The sequence below is a fragment of the Prunus dulcis genome, chromosome 2 (assembly GCF_902201215.1).
Source record: "Prunus dulcis chromosome 2, ALMONDv2, whole genome shotgun sequence".
Lineage (NCBI taxonomy): Eukaryota > Viridiplantae > Streptophyta > Magnoliopsida > Rosales > Rosaceae > Prunus > Prunus dulcis.
The window spans coordinates 24329706-24347355 of NC_047651.1; the positions used below are offsets into that span (position 1 = coordinate 24329706).

The window sequence follows — 17650 nt, forward strand, 5'->3', positions numbered from 1 at the left end:
GGGAGAGAGAAAGCGTGAAAAAATAGAGGAAACCACACGAAACTCTTTATAATTTTCGAGAAACTTCCGGGGTCAGATTTTCTCGGTTGTGTATACGTGGCAATATATAAGAGGCCGGTAGTATTGCAAGTTTTTGTATGTATTCAAGGGGCACCAGTATATTTTAATTTTATTTCCTTTCACAAAAAGAATATTCTAATGAGTTTGAGGTTTAACTCTCAAATTAATTAGTATGTTTTGAACTCATATAGAAATTGTAAATTAATTTAATTTATGAGTTTTAATTAGGGAATATGGTGTTTTGAACTCGGTCGGGAGTGAACATAGATAGACATTAGGGCTCTTTAGTTTTAACCCATAAAAAACTTAACTAATTTGGAAGAAAGATAATTAATTTTGCTTAATTAATATAAAACCAAAGCCACCTAATTTTACCAAAAGGACATCCAACAACCCTAAAATTACTACATGTGTCATTGTAGAATTGTATCAGAAGGGTATAATTGTCTTATCAGAAGGGTAGAATTGTCTTATCAGTTGTTATTTTTTACCTCGCCCAACGAATCTGGGCCTCTCTTTGGGCTAATCCAAAATAGTAGTTTTTTACTATGTATTAAAACTAAAACTAAAACATCTAATATCTTACAAACTAATTAATAAAGTTAATTATGTCTAAAACCTAATTTTTCTTAGACGGGCACTAGCAAAATGGCCTAAAATAACTAGCTTTGCAAATGGAGACGTGAGTTTAATCAATTGCCGAGGTGGTGAATCCTTTTTTGGTATTCAAATTCAAATGCCACTTCCTGTAAAGATTAATTTAAAATAGTTTAAACTATTATTTATACTATAGTGAGTTAAAGGTTTCACTCCTAAATTAATTAGTGTATTTTGAACTCATAGAAATTATAAATTACTTTCATTTATGAGTTTTAATTAGTGAATATGATGTTTTGAACTTTAGGCGGGAGAGAACACAGATAGACATTACTAACGAAGTGGCCTAAAATAACTAGCTTTGCAGATGAAGACGTGGGTTTGACTAGTTACCACGGTTGTGAATCCCATTTTTTGTATTCAAATTCAAATCTCACTTTCCGTAAAGATTAATTTAGAATAATTAAACTATTATTTTTACTTTTATAATAAATAAAAAATTGTAACTCTTTATTATAACTATTCTAAAGAAAAGTATTGAATTACTAGTTGGCAAAAGGTCAAAGATGCGGACAGTGTCGTCACACGGCTTCATTCTCACGCGTGGGGCAAAAACCAAGGAAAAAATAGATAAAAGCGGGTAAAGAAGCAAACAAGATTAACGTTGGCATTAAAGTGGTGGTAAAATACTCTCTATCTATGTAGTCCAATCTCGCTAATAATTGATGCCACACCCACACCAACACCCACAAGATAAATTATAATTTACTGTGGAACACATCCTGCATAAGACAGAAACAAAGTTTACTTGTTTACCGACTACGACATAGGATTGGTGTTTGCATGCATAATGCACATGTGATGGAAGAGACAAATAAACATCTTGTGTAAATTTGACCGTTCAAGTACAAGTAAATAAGGTTCGCTGCCTGGTTTTATTGACGCGGTTGCTTTGAACAATTTACCTTTTGCTATGTATGTCTGACCATGAACTTCCAAGTCGATTTCAAAATGGAAAAGACAACATAGTCCAATTTCAGCACGACTAGTAAGTTAGTAAACTTAATACAACCAACTATGGTGCAAAATCCAACATAAACTGGGAGCATTCTTGTAAAAGACATATCCTCAAGAACTCAACTCATGGAAGTTAAAACACTTGGTCAACTGCAATGACGGTTGTTAAAAAATGGACATTTCCATTTTAACCCCATACAGCATGAGGATCATCACATGATTCAAGTAAATATGGACTGTTCCTAGAGCAAATCTATCCAAAGAGAGTGCAAGACCTATTTTGGGAACAAAATAAGTTGACATTTAGGCAAACTTCCAAATAAAATCTCTATATATACTTACAGCTACAATATACTTCCAAGATGTATAATAGCAACCACCCTTTCTTAACAAAATTCTTAAAATATGGTTCTCTAATAATAAGTACAAGCCTAACACGTTTCATAGGATTCTTCACAAACATACCATCAAAAAACCAAATCATCAAACACACGAAAGGCTCCCAAAGAAAGGGTTTAAAGGCAGAGCAAACAAGAAGGGACCAAAGAGAGAAATATAAAGCTTAAGTTTCCTTAACGTCCCTTCTTTTTTGTCAAGTTTCATGTAAATTGCAGTGGAGTCCCAGTTATATGCGGAAATAGAATTTAATCTGTCATGCCTATGACTTTGGTAGAAGAGAATACAGTCATAGAGCTCTAACATGCATTCCTTTTTTGCTCCTGATATGTTAGATGCAAATTGAACTACTGCATACATTCTATGAGTGTGAAATTTATATAACGACAAAATAAACAGAGGAGGTTAAGGATATACCCGTTAATGTTTTCGATTCTCTCTTCCCCCTTCCCCGGGATGTAGAATTGCACAGGTTAAGTAATGAAAATTCCGTTACACGCACAACAACACTCTCACTCAAAATTCGTCGAAAATCCAACTCAAGGATCAATCTCGAAGGTTGAGACAACAAATCAAAGTCATCAAGACATATACAAAACGCAGCGACGATATAGAAGAATGGTTGCTGAACTATAAATCGCCCAAACAAACATAACCCACCAAGCCATAAAGAGAGCCACTTCTTTCACAAAGGCAGAGCAAGGCGCTAGACTACAAATGTATTTGTAATTTTCCGAAGAGATACCATCAATCTGAGATAGTCCAAGAAAAAGGAGTAACACAATTGGTGGTGCAAGAAACTGCACAACTACAAGGCATAAGTAGTGATTGTGCAAAAACACCTTAGCCCTACTGAAATCCAAGTCTGGAACCCTGCTAGCATGCAATCTTTGGTACCAAGATAACAGTGCCTCATTCAAATACATTTGTATGTTGGGGCGCAGAGCAACAATTTGCAGAAAACTCGAAAGCAGTAAGCAGCAAAGCCTAAATTTAGCAAAATCTGAAGGCGAAAATCCGACATTGCCAATCAACATCTCAGCATCTGCAACTTTTCCATTTATGTTCTTGTTCACGAGCATTCCAGCTAAGGGATTAATCCACAAAAGAACTGTGAATACAATCATCATATAATTTGCATACAGAACCACTCTACCAAACCAATCACATGATAGCATTACCAAATCAGACCTAATCTGATCAGTTCCAAGCCAAAAGCACCTCGCACTCTTCACCGCAGGCATAAATAAGAAACCGGAAAAGCATCCCATTAAAACAGCAACAAAGATCCTCCCCGACCCATCAATTGAGTCAAAATTGAAATCTAAAACCGAAGGACTAAATGTGAAGCAAACCATATATCCTAAAACCAACCCCACAACGCCGCAAAGCACACTCAGTTGCTTCTCTGACCGCCGCGACGCAGATTTCTCATACGAAACTTTGCCAAGCAACATTAACAACTTAGAAACACCCGCAAAGCCTAACAGAACCGGAACAAAAATCCCATTAACCAAAAACCCAGAATTGTTTGATTCGGTTTTCAAGTACAATAACTGAAGCAAAAGACAAGATAGAGCTACAAATGAGAAGGTGAAAGCATTGCAATACTCATTGAAATAGAGCCTGGTTTGAAGATGGGCCTCGTCTAGCTTTAGGCGAAAGATCTGAGCATTGTTTTCATCGAACTCGGGCTTGTCCTTTGACTTGGACCTCTTCCTGAGCTCGGAATTGGATTTTGAAGGTAACCCAGAAGCCGAATCGGAGGCATCGGGCCTCCGAATGGCGGCTCGGACTCCACTTTGGACGTTGTCAGGGTGGATGTAGGTGTGTAGGCCACGGAGGAAGAAGATGGGGATTTTGAGGAAGGTAAGGAGGAGTGTGAGTGTGAGAGAGAGTGAGAGTTGAAGTATAAGATTCTTGTAGGTGATGAAGAATTGGAGCATGGTTCTCTTCTCTTCTCTTAGCTTCTTCAATTCTTTTTTGGGTATTTCAAAGACCAGAGAGTGTGGAGTTTTTGGGGACAGACAACGCTTAGAAATTAGAAAGACACAATGTGGGTTGTGGGGTTTGAGATCTTAAGGTTGGCTTGGCTTCTGATAAAGGTTGTTATACTTCGCTCTTTGTCTTCTCGAAATTGTGTTTTGTGGGCCTATAGGCCTGTGGACATGTGGACCTCTGTGGATGTGGGCCTGTGAGCCTGTAGCCCTGTGGGTACTCTTTAACCCTCAAAAGGCAAGCAAGCAATTGAGGTTACATATCATGCTACGATTTGAATAGTCATGGAAGATTTTTCTAGGTCAAGAGAATACCACACATGAATAATGATGAGTAGATTTTATATTATATATTTAACCTAATTCTTAGTATGTTTTGGTTAATATTTTGGAAGAATTTTGACACTTTGAATTATATTTTCAATATAGAACTTTTGACTTCCTCTAGAGCAAAACATAATCAAATAGACAAATTTCGGAGTAATTCCAGTTGGAGGACGTTCGCAAGTCACTTAGTTTGATTGTATCGAAATTTCAGATTTTTCTACCAAGCGGTTATCTTCTGGCAATAAAATAATAAAATAAGACTTTTTATCACAAAACGTTCCTAACGTTTGCGAAACTATTAGATTGCATTATTAAATTTTTTTTGTATCACTCATGGTCCCTAACGTTAATATGGGTGCTCTTAAATAGTCATTCTGTAAAAAAAAATTGTTAAGTCTAGGGATATAATCGTCAAATCAATCCCTTTTCACCTCTTCAATGAGCTTAATCAATGTTCTATGTCTCTGTATCAACAAAAATTACATTTTAGAGAAGCAAAAAAAAAACTAGACAAATTGAGATACCATGACACAAAATTATAATATATATATATATATATATATATATATGTGTGTGTGTGTGTGTGTGTGTGTGTGTGTGTGTGTGTGTAACCAAGATTAGGGAAATAGAAAAAATCAGGAATTTTGGAACATTTGTCGCAATTGGCCAGAGCCCAAGACATATATATAAGTATGAAGTTGATCTAGAAATTTGACTTTTAGTGACGAAAAATCTGAAGAACACCATCGCAAAAAATGTTTAGCCATGAAAAATCTGATGAACATCCGTCGCTAAAAACTTTTGGTGACGAAAAAGCTTCAAATTTCTGGGTAAAACACCAGCTAAGTTTTTTGGGTTTTAGGTCCTTTTTTGAGATTCAAATCATCATAAAACGAGGGCACACCAGAAATACAAAGATCAAGCTCTTCAACATTACTTCTTAGTTCATTATGAATCCATGTAATTACTCGAAAATAATTCTACATTGCTCTTCTGGTTAAAGAGAAATTCCAATCCATGCATAAGCCCTACATCCGGTTATTACCACGCCATAACAAGTATCTTTCCATAGAACTCATCAGCCTCAAATTATGCAGGTAGTTTTCCTGCCGGCCCAGCCAATGCCAATGTGAACAAAAATCTACTATCGGAACTGATAGATGTAATTGTCTGCATCTTTCCGAGATGGCACCCACTCGAATGAGGTCTTTGAAAGTAAGCAAGGAAAGGATATGATAAGCAACTTGATCTGGAAGATCACTGAATCTGTCTGACGTCACACTTTCTGAACAATTTCCTTGAGCTTCACAGCTTGCAGATTCCCCCAGCAACTTACGCTTGCGCCCCATAGACTGTGGTTGAGGACGGTGTTGGAGCTACAAGATATTTCCTTCTTCTGCAACAACTTATCATAACCTAATCAGCAGCAATTTCACCTTTCGTGAGTCCTCATTAAAGCATTTGTACGTATCTATATTGAAGCACAATTCAAACTATCTACCTAGTTCCAAATTGGTGGCAAATGGGTCTAAGGCATTGAAGAGTTGAAAATGGATTGATTTGACGATTATATCCCTAGATTTTTTTACAAATAGACTATTTAAGAGCACCTATATTAACGTCATGGACTATGAATGATATAAAAAAACTTTGATGATGCAATCTAATAGTTTCGTAAACGTTAAGGAGTAGTGCGCGGTGCTGGAATAGTGGCGCTTTGGGCTTTTATTGCGTTTTGGAGCCCAAAATGTCATCAGATGGATAAGTGGCCTTCTGGAGAAGTGTTCAGAATATTTTTATCTTTAAAATAAGCTATCTTGGGCCTGATTTAGAGGAGATTTGAGGCAAAAACGTGGCTGGGTTTAAATGCAAATTTTCCTAGCCCAATTTGGACTTTATGTCCTAGTATTATTTTATTTTAATTAGTTTACTTGTGGGGATAGAAAATATGGATGGGGCAGCTTGTTTGTAGGGGGTATTTAAGTTGGTTTTCACGGCAATATTGGGACTTCTTTTTGGCTTTTGAACATGATATTGTGGAGGGCAAGTGATAGGGTTTTGAAGTTTTTGCTACTTTAAGGTGTTTTCATTCTTTTTCTTCTTAACAATATTTTCCATGATTTCAGTAATGAATATGCATAACTAATTTTCTTTTCTTCGGGTGAAGCCTTGAACCTTAGCATGAATATGTAATTTTTATTTAATTGCTTATGATTGATTGCATGCACACTTTGAATTGTTAATCACTGTTTTAAACTATCTAATTGTCTTAATGCATGATCACCATTAGGATCTTTAGAAAAGTAATTGGATGCAATTTTGATCGGAAGGTTCCCTGAAATTGACGCTGGGTTCTTGTGATTAATAATTGTAATTTCACTTAAGATTAACACCATGTCTTAAGGGTTGCATAGTTTTTCAAAGGGTTTTCACAAAACATAACGAGTCTTTCATGTTCAGATTAGATCCGAACGTCTGGACGAGTTGCATGTTGGATATACGTTCTATGTTGGAGGTTCCAAGTATAATATAAATTAGGAAAACCTAACCTTCAAAGTGGCATGTGCAAATCATAAGTAATTGGTAAAAATTCATAGGATCGCTAGGTGATGGTGAAACTCTAGTGCTTTTATAAATTGGTATTTAAAACTCCTTCCTTCAATCGTAATTGTTTTTGTTTAAAATTTGTTTTTAGTATCAAACAATTTCATAATCATCTTTCTCAACTTTTAATTTTAGGTAGTTAGTTGGAAATTGTTTTTACATAAATTGCTAAATAGTCATTGAGGAGAACGACATTGCATGAGCATCTATACTACAATAGCTTTGTATTCTTGCAAGTGTTTTATGTGATTTTAACCTTATTTGCACAGGTACTAAAAATCGTATCAAATAACGCACGTGAAGTAATGCGGGTGAAGCCAATTGATCAAAGAAGTGCATCCGCCGCTCTTTGCACTCGAGTTTAACCTCCTTTTTTTTTTTTTGGTTGAGAAAATATGGTATTTCATTCAACCGAAAGAAACATTACATGATAAGAACTAGCATGTTAACGGCGACCTCGTTAAAACATTCCCTTATTATATATTAGAATAGCTAGAACACCGTTTTGTTAAAACGAAAAAATATTACCCCACATGAGTGAAGAGATTTTATTCATTGATATATGGAACAAAAGGAAATACAAAACTTGAGAACTAAATATTCATGAACAGATTAATTCCAATAAATACACAAAGGATTGAATCACGCAATGCTCCTCCTTGTGTTCTTCAACCTAGAAGAACATCTATGATAAAACTCTCTCTCCCAAGTCAAATTCACCCCCAGCTAAGCCACAAACTCTATCCTATCCAAAAAGATAAGATTGCTGCCGGAAGGATCAAGATTGAGTACTATTTATTGATCGATTTCTTATTGTCTTTTTTCTACTTTCTTCCTTGAAGGGTACCCAACTCAACCCAACGCAACCCATCACAGGGTCACTTTGGTGATTTGATCATGGATCGATCTTAGGCAACAAATCAATGCCAATCTTGCCTCCTAAAAATCAATTACACCATCACAATCATTTTCCGCAAGGTCACAACTGCTGCATTTACTACAACGACTGAAATAAATTATGAACGAAAAACCCTACAATTAACATTACACAAGAATTGGATCATGTCAATGGATCATATCAATGAGTCATAGCTGATCAGGTACATTTAGGTGGTCTCTCTCGTCTTTATCACCAACCGCTCTCATCTCAAACTGTGGGACCACCTGTGGGGATACAAAATTAATTACATTATTATTAACTCTTAATCAACCCACTTCTCTTCTCTGGAAAAAAAATAAAAATGAAGAGATAGGCAAAAGATAGCAAAATATCAATCCAGTCTGTCACATATTATTCGATTAATAATCATAATCGGATGGTGGTTACCAACTCATTACTCATTGCCGTGTGAATTACCAACCTGATCTTGTGATGCATTGAACGGTTGAGATGAAAACCTCCTTAATCTTTTGTCTGCTCCGCCGTCCATTCTGCCGCCTGGACAAAACATCATTAACAAGATAAGCTTATAGTTTTAGAGAAAATTACCCTTCTAATTTGAATTAAGTAAGAGCACAGAAATATCTCAAGGCATATTCGATCGGCATTTAAATTATATATTGTTGTGTGTGAACGAGGAGCTGGAGCCAAATTAAACGCACATTTTTCACGTTAAGCACAAGATTAAACTATTAAATACATTTATATATATAAAAAACATATAATTACCTTTTTTTTTGGTTTTGTTGAGGGTTTTGAGATCTAGGGTTGAGTCTGAGGTGTCAGGCAAGTAACGGTCGAGACGAAGAAGGCGATGATCCTTCCTCTCAAACATGGCGCGCACAAACGATGCCTCCATGCTGTTCAAGAACTGCAAGTGCTTCTCGTCCGTCCACGACCTCTTTTTACCGCTCTGCACGTGCGACTCCATCCTGATTTCTTAGTTTCAATATCTACTCGCCGGACGGAGTTTGGAGTTTGGAGTTTGGAGTTTGGAGTTTGGGAGAACAACCAGGCCGGAGCTAACCAGCGGCTGTTTGAAAATCTGAAGGGATTGCTTGGTATGTTTAATGCATTCGGTTTCTAATGATAACATTATATGGAGCGTATGCTATATATGCAGCTTTTATTATAGGTTGGGTGACATTTTTTTGTTTGTTGGAGCTTTTTTGACGTCGTTAGGAAGAGAGAGTATTCAGAAGTATCTACTCGCTGTCTTTAGCCGACATGTGTTTAGCTCACCATAACATGTCACTGTCCAAATATCCCAACTCGATCGACTCCAATATAATAATCTTAACCAAATTTAGATTTTTCTTATCTCTACAATATCAGTTTGTTGTGGGATATTATTCTGTGGTAGATAAAAAATGAAGATATTTTTCCTTGGCTAGATGGTTGAAATATCAATGAGTAAGACGTCAATTCAATTTATGCATTTATAAAATACAAACAAACAACGAGTCATCAATGGATGAAATAATATAAAACGTTAAATAACTCATTAATATAGGAATATTTATCCGAGCTTATTTATATAGTTGTGTGTGTGCTTTTTAATACGAGTGATAATCTAAATTACTATAATCTACAAAAAAGACGAATCGAACTCAATTTAAAGGCTAGAACACTATCTTAACAAACTAGCATCAATTAATGTTATGTGGGTGTCCTTAATACTAGAATAGCGGCTCACCTTTAGCCTAGCTAGCCTAGGTGCCTAACAATTAGATTATCAAAAACGAAAGTGTTCTAACAAGATTTTTTTTCAAGAGAAGGAAAAGATAGGCTATACCGCGAGTAGAAGGCGAGTATGGAAGTTTTTGTGCAGGCGAGGAGGTATAGACATTGGGGCATGAGGGTGAAAATATCTAAAGATCTCTTTTTAGTAAAACAAATATCTTAGAACTTTATACGATTTTTTCTTTTCTTTTTCCGGTCAAATGAACTTTATGCGATTAGCCTATAAGCTCTGAGAGATATTTTGGGACGAATGAAGAATCTTTGAGACGCTTAGATATGTATAATGTACGTATATATACAAAGAGTAGGAGGACTAAATGCGAAAATATCTGCGGGTCTTTCAAGATATTAAGATGCTGACTGTACTTCCAGTTGGGGGTCCCTTCCCTTGTAGGGTTCTTAATTTTTTATTTATCTATTGGGCATCATAATCATAATTAATTAATATTTTACCCAATTTTATTTTATGAATAGACTATTTAATAATGATTGGGAATAATTTTATATTTTCATAGTTTGAAAATCAAAAGCCTTAATTCTGACCAAAAAAATAAAAATAAAAAGCCTTAAAGCTGAAATTATCTTGTGCTTTATTTATATTCTTCTTGGTTACAAAGTGAGCCATGGGCTTATTTTGTTTTGGGCCGAGAGCCGTAGGCCCAAATAACATACGGCCCTTGGTGGGTCCAACTCCAATCTCATTCATTCATTCGAGATTGGTGTGGCGAGCTCGTATGGCCTCAGGGGAGGTCTGACCTAAGGCCTCAGCCAACTTATACACCACCATCTCAAACAACACGAACAAAGCCCCTTCGTACGCGCTCCCCATCGGAAGCAACGGCCGAGATTCCATCACATCACCAGCATCCGCATCATTTGCCATGGTCTGCGCTGGCACGTAACCCACCACGCTAGCGTGTGTCACACAGTATCCCGTCTCCGGCTGGGCAGTTAGCAGCAGGACTCTAGCACCGTGCGATCGTGCCACGGAGCAAATGGCTTCGACGGTGGAGAATCCACCTGGGCCCGCAGAGGCGATGAGTAGATCGGTTGTGGAGATTGGGGGAGTCGTCATGTCGAAGACCATGTGAGCCGAGAGGCCGAGGTGGGCCAGCCGCATGCACAGAGCCTTCAGCATTAGGCCCTCTCGGCCCACTCCGTAAAGGAAGACGCCGCCGTTTCGGGCCGCTGCAGAAGACAGCTCGTTGACCAAAAGGTCTAAGACTGGTGGGTGTGGGTGGGTTGGTTTAGTGAAGATGGAGGCTATGTGATTGCAAATTTGGGAGGCAAGAGAGGCCATTGAAGAGCTCTGGGACTGCGAATCCATTGCTCTAATTCTCAAGCCTCGAGCCTCACGCGTCAAGGATAAGAGGGTTGTGATCAATTTAAGTGGTATATGTGACGTAAGGTTCTTGCCAATCAGTGACACGTCAGCATTAGGCAAAAATTCGAGCCTCATATTTCCTTTTCATTTGTTTCTGGACTTTTTATGATTTTGTCTGGTTTGAACGTATGTATGTGTGTATGTATGTATCGTACCATGAAACAGTGATGAAATAAACTCAAAACTAACAGAAAAAATTGTTTATGGAAGGGGATATGAAATGGTTTGCGTAACGACGTTACAGTGAAGGGGAAATAAAGTGAACTATTTACAAACAAAGAGCATATTGAAAGATTCAAATAGAATTTATATGAGCATATTCTGTATCAACCAAAAACTGTAATCCAATGTCAGTGAAATCATCAATGGAAGTCTTAGCTTGGCTTTGATCTAAGCTCCATTAGCTGGAGGTCCGGAAGTTTTTTTAGTCGAAGAGGCAGTAGCATCTTCGTCGATATCTATTTCCTTCACACCAGCAGTTAACGAGGAACCGGATCTCTTCTCCTTGCCCATCGCAACATCCTCATCCTCATCTTCATCATCGAGAAAGGAGCCTTTTCGCCTGAGTTCTTTTACTTTCTGGAATTCATCATAATGAGCTCTTCTGTGCTCCCTAAAACTCCTACCATTTTTATCTGTCTCAGAATCTGCAAAGTCCCAGCAGAAAATGGCGGAACAGACAGATGAAAATAGTATAAATGTAAGTGGGGTAGAACAATTTGAATATATCCCCGTCTTTTTTTAACTGGGCAAAGGGGACGCGATAACTAGAAGAGGATTAAACAACCAAGTTCTAAGCATTAACAGAATATAATGAGGGAAAGTTTAGACGCAATAATAACCCATGATTATGTTCATTAGGACCCAATCTCATGTGTCTTACATGAAGTAACAGCGTGAGATGATGCAACTTCAACATACCCCTCTACCAATTCATTGTATTTCATTGGTAGCACAAAACATATGACATCTACTGTCTTTATATACCTTCCATACAGAGGATAATATATGTAACAGAACTTAACACTAAATTTAAATTTGGGGGGAAAAGCTTACTAAAGTTGAATAGTGTAAATAATAAGGTGACAAGTTTATATTTAATCAGCCAACTGCAAGGAAATATAGCGAATAGTTGTAACAAAATCTGATTGAAAGGGTTAACTTTGGGAAGAAAAAGAAAAGAGAATGAAAGAAGACCTTCATCATCTTGTTCCATAGCATCTGCCTCATCCTCAGATGATGTCCAGCCAGTAGATCTTGGGGTGTTCTTTCTACTTGATGATGCCACATCCGTCAAAGCAGTTCGTATTGCTTCTGCATGAATTGCATCACCAACACAATCATTGAAGCTACCCCGTATAGGAGACAGAGATCCTGCCAAGATTAAAGTTGCCACACAAAATGATAAGTTCCCACATTTAAGATACATATATATTTTTTCAGAAAACGAGTATTGAAAACCAGCACAAAGGATTGAAAACCAACAAATCAAACATTAGCATATGAAAAGAAACAATCATTGAAACTCAAGACCACTTTATACATAACACCAGTGACACTTTGTTTTTAAGGAAAAGAAGGCAAACACATTAACGTTCATGCATATACAATTGACAGGCCTCCATAGAAAGGAAAATATGATAGAAACCAGCATACCATCCTCATCATCGGTCATCATAGGGTGGTATGGCGTCTTCGGCTCAGTAATTTTCTGTCTCACAGGTTTATTTGCTTCGATTTCTCCCAGATTAGCCTCATCCCATCTAACTCGGCCCCTGCCACTCAATCAGCAAAATCTAAAATCAGTATATCTATCAACTTCAAACATATGCTAATAAACAAAAAGTATACAAGATTTTACAAAACAGAAAAACCATCCATCTCCTAAATGCAATGCCTTAATAAACATTTCATTCTTAATATCCATTGTTAAGACAAAAAGAATTTAACACAAGTATAAACCACACCCAAAAAATATAAAGACAATAGAAGAAGACAGATTGAATTACTTCATTTTGCTAAACAGCTGATCTCCGCAAAAGCAGCACAAGCAACTGCTCAATTGAATTGAATTCTCTGAAACAAATTGAAAAACTTATTAAATTCTCTACATTAAGCAGAATAAACCCAAAACAATTGCATTCTAGGTCCTCAACCCCTTATTAACGACAATGAATTATATTTACACAATAACCTGAGAATCTAAGAAAGAAAAAAAGAAAAAAGAATGGAAATTTCAAATCCATTTCCCCGAAATAAATCCAAAGCTCAAAGATGGGCCATAATATACTAATCAAAGACGCAGAATAATAAAACTATCCAATAGAGCCACAGATCAATAGCGCATTAAAACCCTAACGAACCTAATCTTCAAAAACGCAGAAGGTGCCCAAGAAAATATATGGATCACCTTGCTTACGCTTCGTTTGGTTGCTGAGAATATTGGAGAAAACAGAAGAAAATGAACGTCTGGAACCATAGAAATGGTCAATTAAACAGCGAGTTTGTTTACGGATCGGAACTTTCAATTTCTTTCATTTTCCTGCCGTTTCCGGGATTTCATGGACAATTTTGAGCGTAAAAAATGAAATTTATAAGTAGGAGAGAACAAGAAACAGAAAATTGGATTTGGTACCTCGCTTCCTCAGGGAGAAAATAAGCGTGCGAATCAATCGAAGAGCTGAATCCAATTTTCCTTCTTCGTTCTTATGTTGTCCTGTTTTACTAAATTACCCTACGGAATAAGATGTAATAGCAATTGAAGCCACCGAAGGATGTTTCTTGCAGTGTGAAGATCTTGGACCGTAAATCCAAATTACACCCCTATGATCTAAACACGTCAGCAGCAGAGGGTACTGGGAGAAGGATTTTCAACGAGTATCGCCGCGCGGCTATACTACCTAAATATAATAAATTCAATTAATTAAATAGTATAGCCGCGCGGCTGTACCATTTAAATATAATAAATTCGCACATTTAAATAGTGCTATACCTTTTAAATATAATAAATTCCATCATGTATAATGCGAATATTTAAAGCGTATAGCCACTCGGCTATACTTTTCAAAAGGTATAGCCGCCCGGCTAGACTCCTTAAATAAAATAAATACCATTATTTAATTCGTATAGCCGCACGGCTATACTTTTTAATTTTCGAAATATTTAAATAATATAGCCGCAAGGCTTTACTATAAATTTGAATATTTAAATAGTATGGCCGAACGGCTATACTACGACTATACTCCTCAAATATGATTAAAATAGTATAGCCGTTCGGCTAGACTATAAATTCGAATATTTACATAGTATAGCCGCGCGGCTATACCATTTGAATATGATAAATTCGAGTATTTAAACAGTATAGCCGGCGGCTATACTGTTATATTAATCTTAAAATTTTGTCAAGTTAACTTTACTTTAAAAACAAGGGTAATGCTAGTGAGCTCCACCTCTATTAAAAAGGTGGTACATAATGTTGTATAAAAATACGGTAAGTTTAGCATTTTCCTAAAAACAAAGGGAAAAGAAATTGCACCATGTAGGTCCCAGCCTATAGACCCGAAAACTTGGCCAAGGGTAATTTGGGCGAGGGAATGACAAATTTGTCAATTACAAATAACATATTAATATGGAAAAAAATTTGGGAAGGGAAAAATAGAGAGAGAGTTTCGTAGCTTAAGAAGAAGCTGTTCTTGGGCCCAATAGCTACACGGAGTAGCAGGAGTTCTTGATAACAGTGAAGACATCGCCAGCATCCCACAAGAGTAAGAATTTGAGTTTTTGCAATCACATATATACTATGGATCCAACTTTGTTTTTCTCCGTCAATATCTGATTATCATGCGTGAAAATTCTTTGTTGATCTGGGTCTCTTACGGTTTCTTTGTTCTGTCTGAATTTTAGTGCTGAAAGGAAAATGGGTTATGTTAATTTTCATTTTTGTTTTTAGATCTAATGGTAATATTGTAACTTGATGATTGAGCTACTAAAGAAGGCTTGATGTAGTTCGCTGAAAATGAAAAGGGTGGTTTATTTACTTCAACAAGAGTTGGGATTTTACAATTGACGAAAAGTTGAAGACTTAGAACCTCAATTGGTCAGGGCAATCAGAAGTTGAGCCAAATGTATTGCGTGTATGCGAATTCTGTTGAGATTGCCAAATGGATCCAAGTGTTTCAAATTGGCAGCAACATTGACCCTTTTTGTTCTGTTTCAGGTGGTAAAATTCACAAGGTTGAGGAAGATCAAGTTTGATAATGAAATTCTTTCGGTAGGGATAAAATACTAAAGAGATCAAGGGCAGAGATGTTTTCGTTGTTTTATGGACTCTGGAAATATATGTTCAGTAAGACAGAGTTTCATGTACTCATTCTTGGAATCGACAAAGCTGGGAAAACGGTAATGCACCTGTGAAATCTTCTTTTACTTATTGGGCTTTGTTTTGTGATTTTGAGCTGCTTTTATTTTTTGTGGAATTGTCTTCTTTTAACACATCTTCAGATACATTAGCTGTAATTCTTATTCTGATATCAATTTGTAGACTTTGCTCGAGAAGTTGAAATCACTTTACTCAAACTTGGAAGGTCTCCCTCCTGATCGAATTGTTCCAACTGTGGGACTTAATATTGGTCGTATTGAAGCATCAAATACCAAACTTGTGTTCTGGGATCTGGGAGGTCAGGTATGTGAAATTCATCCGTGCCATTTATATTCTTTCATCTTTCTTATTCTTTATTTTAACATAGATTTGTTCTCCTTTTACTTGACTCTGGTTCCAAGTATTGTTCCACAAAATGTAGGATTGGGGAATACTATACGCTACTAGCATCATATTCAATTTTACATTTTCCAGAGAACATTATTATTGTTAGTATTACTATCATTAGCTGGTTATCACATATCAGGAATGTTGTAGTCTCCAGCTGTTGCAAATCAATCCTTTCTGTAGTATCGCATATCAGGATTGTCAGAATTATTGATGCAATTGTTGTTTGTTTTTGCTGTCAGCCTGGTCTTCGCTCAATCTGGGAAAAATATTATGAAGAAGCACATGCCGTGGTCTATGTAATTGATGCCACTTGTCCTTTACGTTTTGAAGATTCAAAATCTGCATTGGGTAGGTGATATTAAATTGCTAAATCTTGTGAACATATTGTGTTGGGTTTGTAACTATGATTTCCTATGATTGTAAGTTGAGGAATAACAAAAATACTTGAGACACTGATACTATTACTTTTAACTTTTTAAAACCAGAAAAGGTTCTTCGGCATGAGGATTTGCAAGGAGCTCCTCTATTGATTTTGGCCAACAAGCAGGTGAGAGGCGAATTATGCATCCTTCCAAACCAAAAGAATAGTATCATTTCACACAAATTCATAAGCAACCTAATCATGAATTTTCATAAATTTGGGTTTCCATATGTCTGAAGTTATGGAACCACAGTTTTCACGTTTTGGTATTTTCTTCAAAATGCACACACCCTGAAATCTATGTGCATAGTTCTCCTTCAGTTACGTATCTTCTATAGAAGGGTTGTAATTTATTGTGCATCCTTCTTGTTTCTTTAACATATGGAATTACTTCCTTCTATGTTTGATATGACGAGCTGCTATTCCTCTGCCATCTCTCGTTTTCTATTGTAGCACCTTCCATTTACCAAATTCTTTCTTTGAAGTCTTGTTGTACCCTGAAGTCTAGTTTTTGTGTGCCTGTGAGGAACCTTGGGTGCTGGCAGAAGCATTGGCATGCATTGTGTTGTGTTAACCTGGTTCTTAATTAAGAGAAAAAATAAATTGCTCAATAAATCTCTGTCTTCACTCTATTGAAATATGTTGGCAATGGCAGGATCTTGCTGATAGTGTATCAGCTGAGGAACTTGCTCGATATCTAGATCTTAAAAAGTTGGATGAAAGGGTTTATATGTTTGAAGCCGTTTCAGCATATGATGGGTAAGTGGATCTTTTCTAAGCTCCATTGCTTCGCCAAATATTTAAATTTTAATTGCTCTGATACATTAGAGATTTGGAAAAGAAATTTTGGCACCTGATGAACTACTACATAGTGGTTGAACCAGAGATCCGCAGTACACATTTCTCTGCACGGAGATGTGGTAGATTTACAAAATGCAGTAGCTCTTACTGTTTGATGTTGGATTGCAGGATGGGGATTAAAGAAAGTGTGGAGTGGTTGGTGGAGGTAATGGAGAGAAGCAAGAGAACTGAAATGTTGCGAGCCCGTGCAGGAGCAACAGGCCCTGCTTCTAACTAGAATGGCATGTATCAGCAACCGATATGGCAGTTGGGTTGCCCTGCTTCTTTCTGTAACAGTTGTGTAAATAAATCAGGCTTTTTGAATTCATTCTGATTATTTATTACATGATTCTAAGTCAAAGATCAAAGTTTTCACATGTCTTCTTCAGGCTAGTGCTTCTAATTGTTCTTACTTTTTTAGCTGGAAATTCAGAATGTAAGATAGAACTTATTATGTGAATCTTGTATTTTAAATTGCTGTTTCCTACATACGAATCCAGTTGAAGCCTAGGAATTTTATGCATCAACATGGCCCTCGTTGCAATTGTCTCGTACT

At 36.7% G+C, this 17650-nt stretch overlaps 5 protein-coding genes across 9 annotated transcripts; 1 reads left to right on the forward strand and 4 right to left on the reverse strand.

Annotated features, from left to right (window-relative positions):
* Positions 1-2484: 2484 nt before the first annotated feature.
* LOC117618982 (transmembrane protein 161B) lies at positions 2485-4153 on the reverse strand. Its single transcript, XM_034348787.1, has one exon. It carries the CDS (start codon positions 4014-4016, stop codon positions 2652-2654), a length of 1365 nt encoding a protein of 454 aa, XP_034204678.1. The 5' UTR covers positions 4017-4153; the 3' UTR covers positions 2485-2651.
* Positions 4154-7520: 3367 nt separating this feature from the next.
* LOC117618985 lies at positions 7521-9387 on the reverse strand. Its single transcript, XM_034348794.1, has 3 exons — positions 8668-9387; positions 8360-8436; positions 7521-8162 (listed from the first exon to the last, which is right to left on the reverse strand). The coding sequence occupies exons 1-3, from the start codon at positions 8867-8869 to the stop codon at positions 8085-8087; spliced, it is 357 nt and encodes a 118-aa protein (XP_034204685.1). The 5' UTR covers positions 8870-9387; the 3' UTR covers positions 7521-8084.
* Positions 9388-10238: 851 nt separating this feature from the next.
* On the reverse strand, positions 10239-11061 carry LOC117618983 (3-hexulose-6-phosphate isomerase). The gene has a single exon (XM_034348788.1). The coding sequence runs from the start codon at positions 11006-11008 to the stop codon at positions 10388-10390; it is 621 nt and encodes a 206-aa protein (XP_034204679.1). The 5' UTR covers positions 11009-11061; the 3' UTR covers positions 10239-10387.
* Positions 11062-11250: 189 nt separating this feature from the next.
* LOC117618984 (protein phosphatase inhibitor 2) lies at positions 11251-13841 on the reverse strand. Of its 5 annotated transcripts, none has more exons than XM_034348789.1 (5): positions 13701-13831; positions 13075-13141; positions 12722-12846; positions 12263-12439; positions 11251-11712 (listed from the first exon to the last, which is right to left on the reverse strand). In XM_034348789.1, the coding sequence occupies exons 2-5, from the start codon at positions 13077-13079 to the stop codon at positions 11456-11458; spliced, it is 564 nt and encodes a 187-aa protein (XP_034204680.1). In that variant the 5' UTR covers positions 13080-13141; positions 13701-13831; the 3' UTR covers positions 11251-11455. The 5 variants fall into 5 exon arrangements, with proteins under 5 accessions (XP_034204680.1, XP_034204684.1, XP_034204682.1 ...); XM_034348791.1 differs by having other exon boundaries at positions 11280-11712; positions 12722-12840; positions 13701-13841; XM_034348792.1 differs by having other exon boundaries at positions 11456-11712; positions 12722-12840; positions 13476-13720.
* Positions 13842-14692: 851 nt separating this feature from the next.
* LOC117618986 (ADP-ribosylation factor-related protein 1) lies at positions 14693-17568 on the forward strand. The gene is made up of 7 exons (XM_034348795.1): positions 14693-14829; positions 15282-15463; positions 15606-15746; positions 16073-16181; positions 16319-16380; positions 16910-17013; positions 17224-17568. The coding sequence occupies exons 2-7, from the start codon at positions 15371-15373 to the stop codon at positions 17330-17332; spliced, it is 618 nt and encodes a 205-aa protein (XP_034204686.1). The 5' UTR covers positions 14693-14829; positions 15282-15370; the 3' UTR covers positions 17333-17568.
* The last annotated feature ends 82 nt before the right edge of the window (positions 17569-17650 follow it).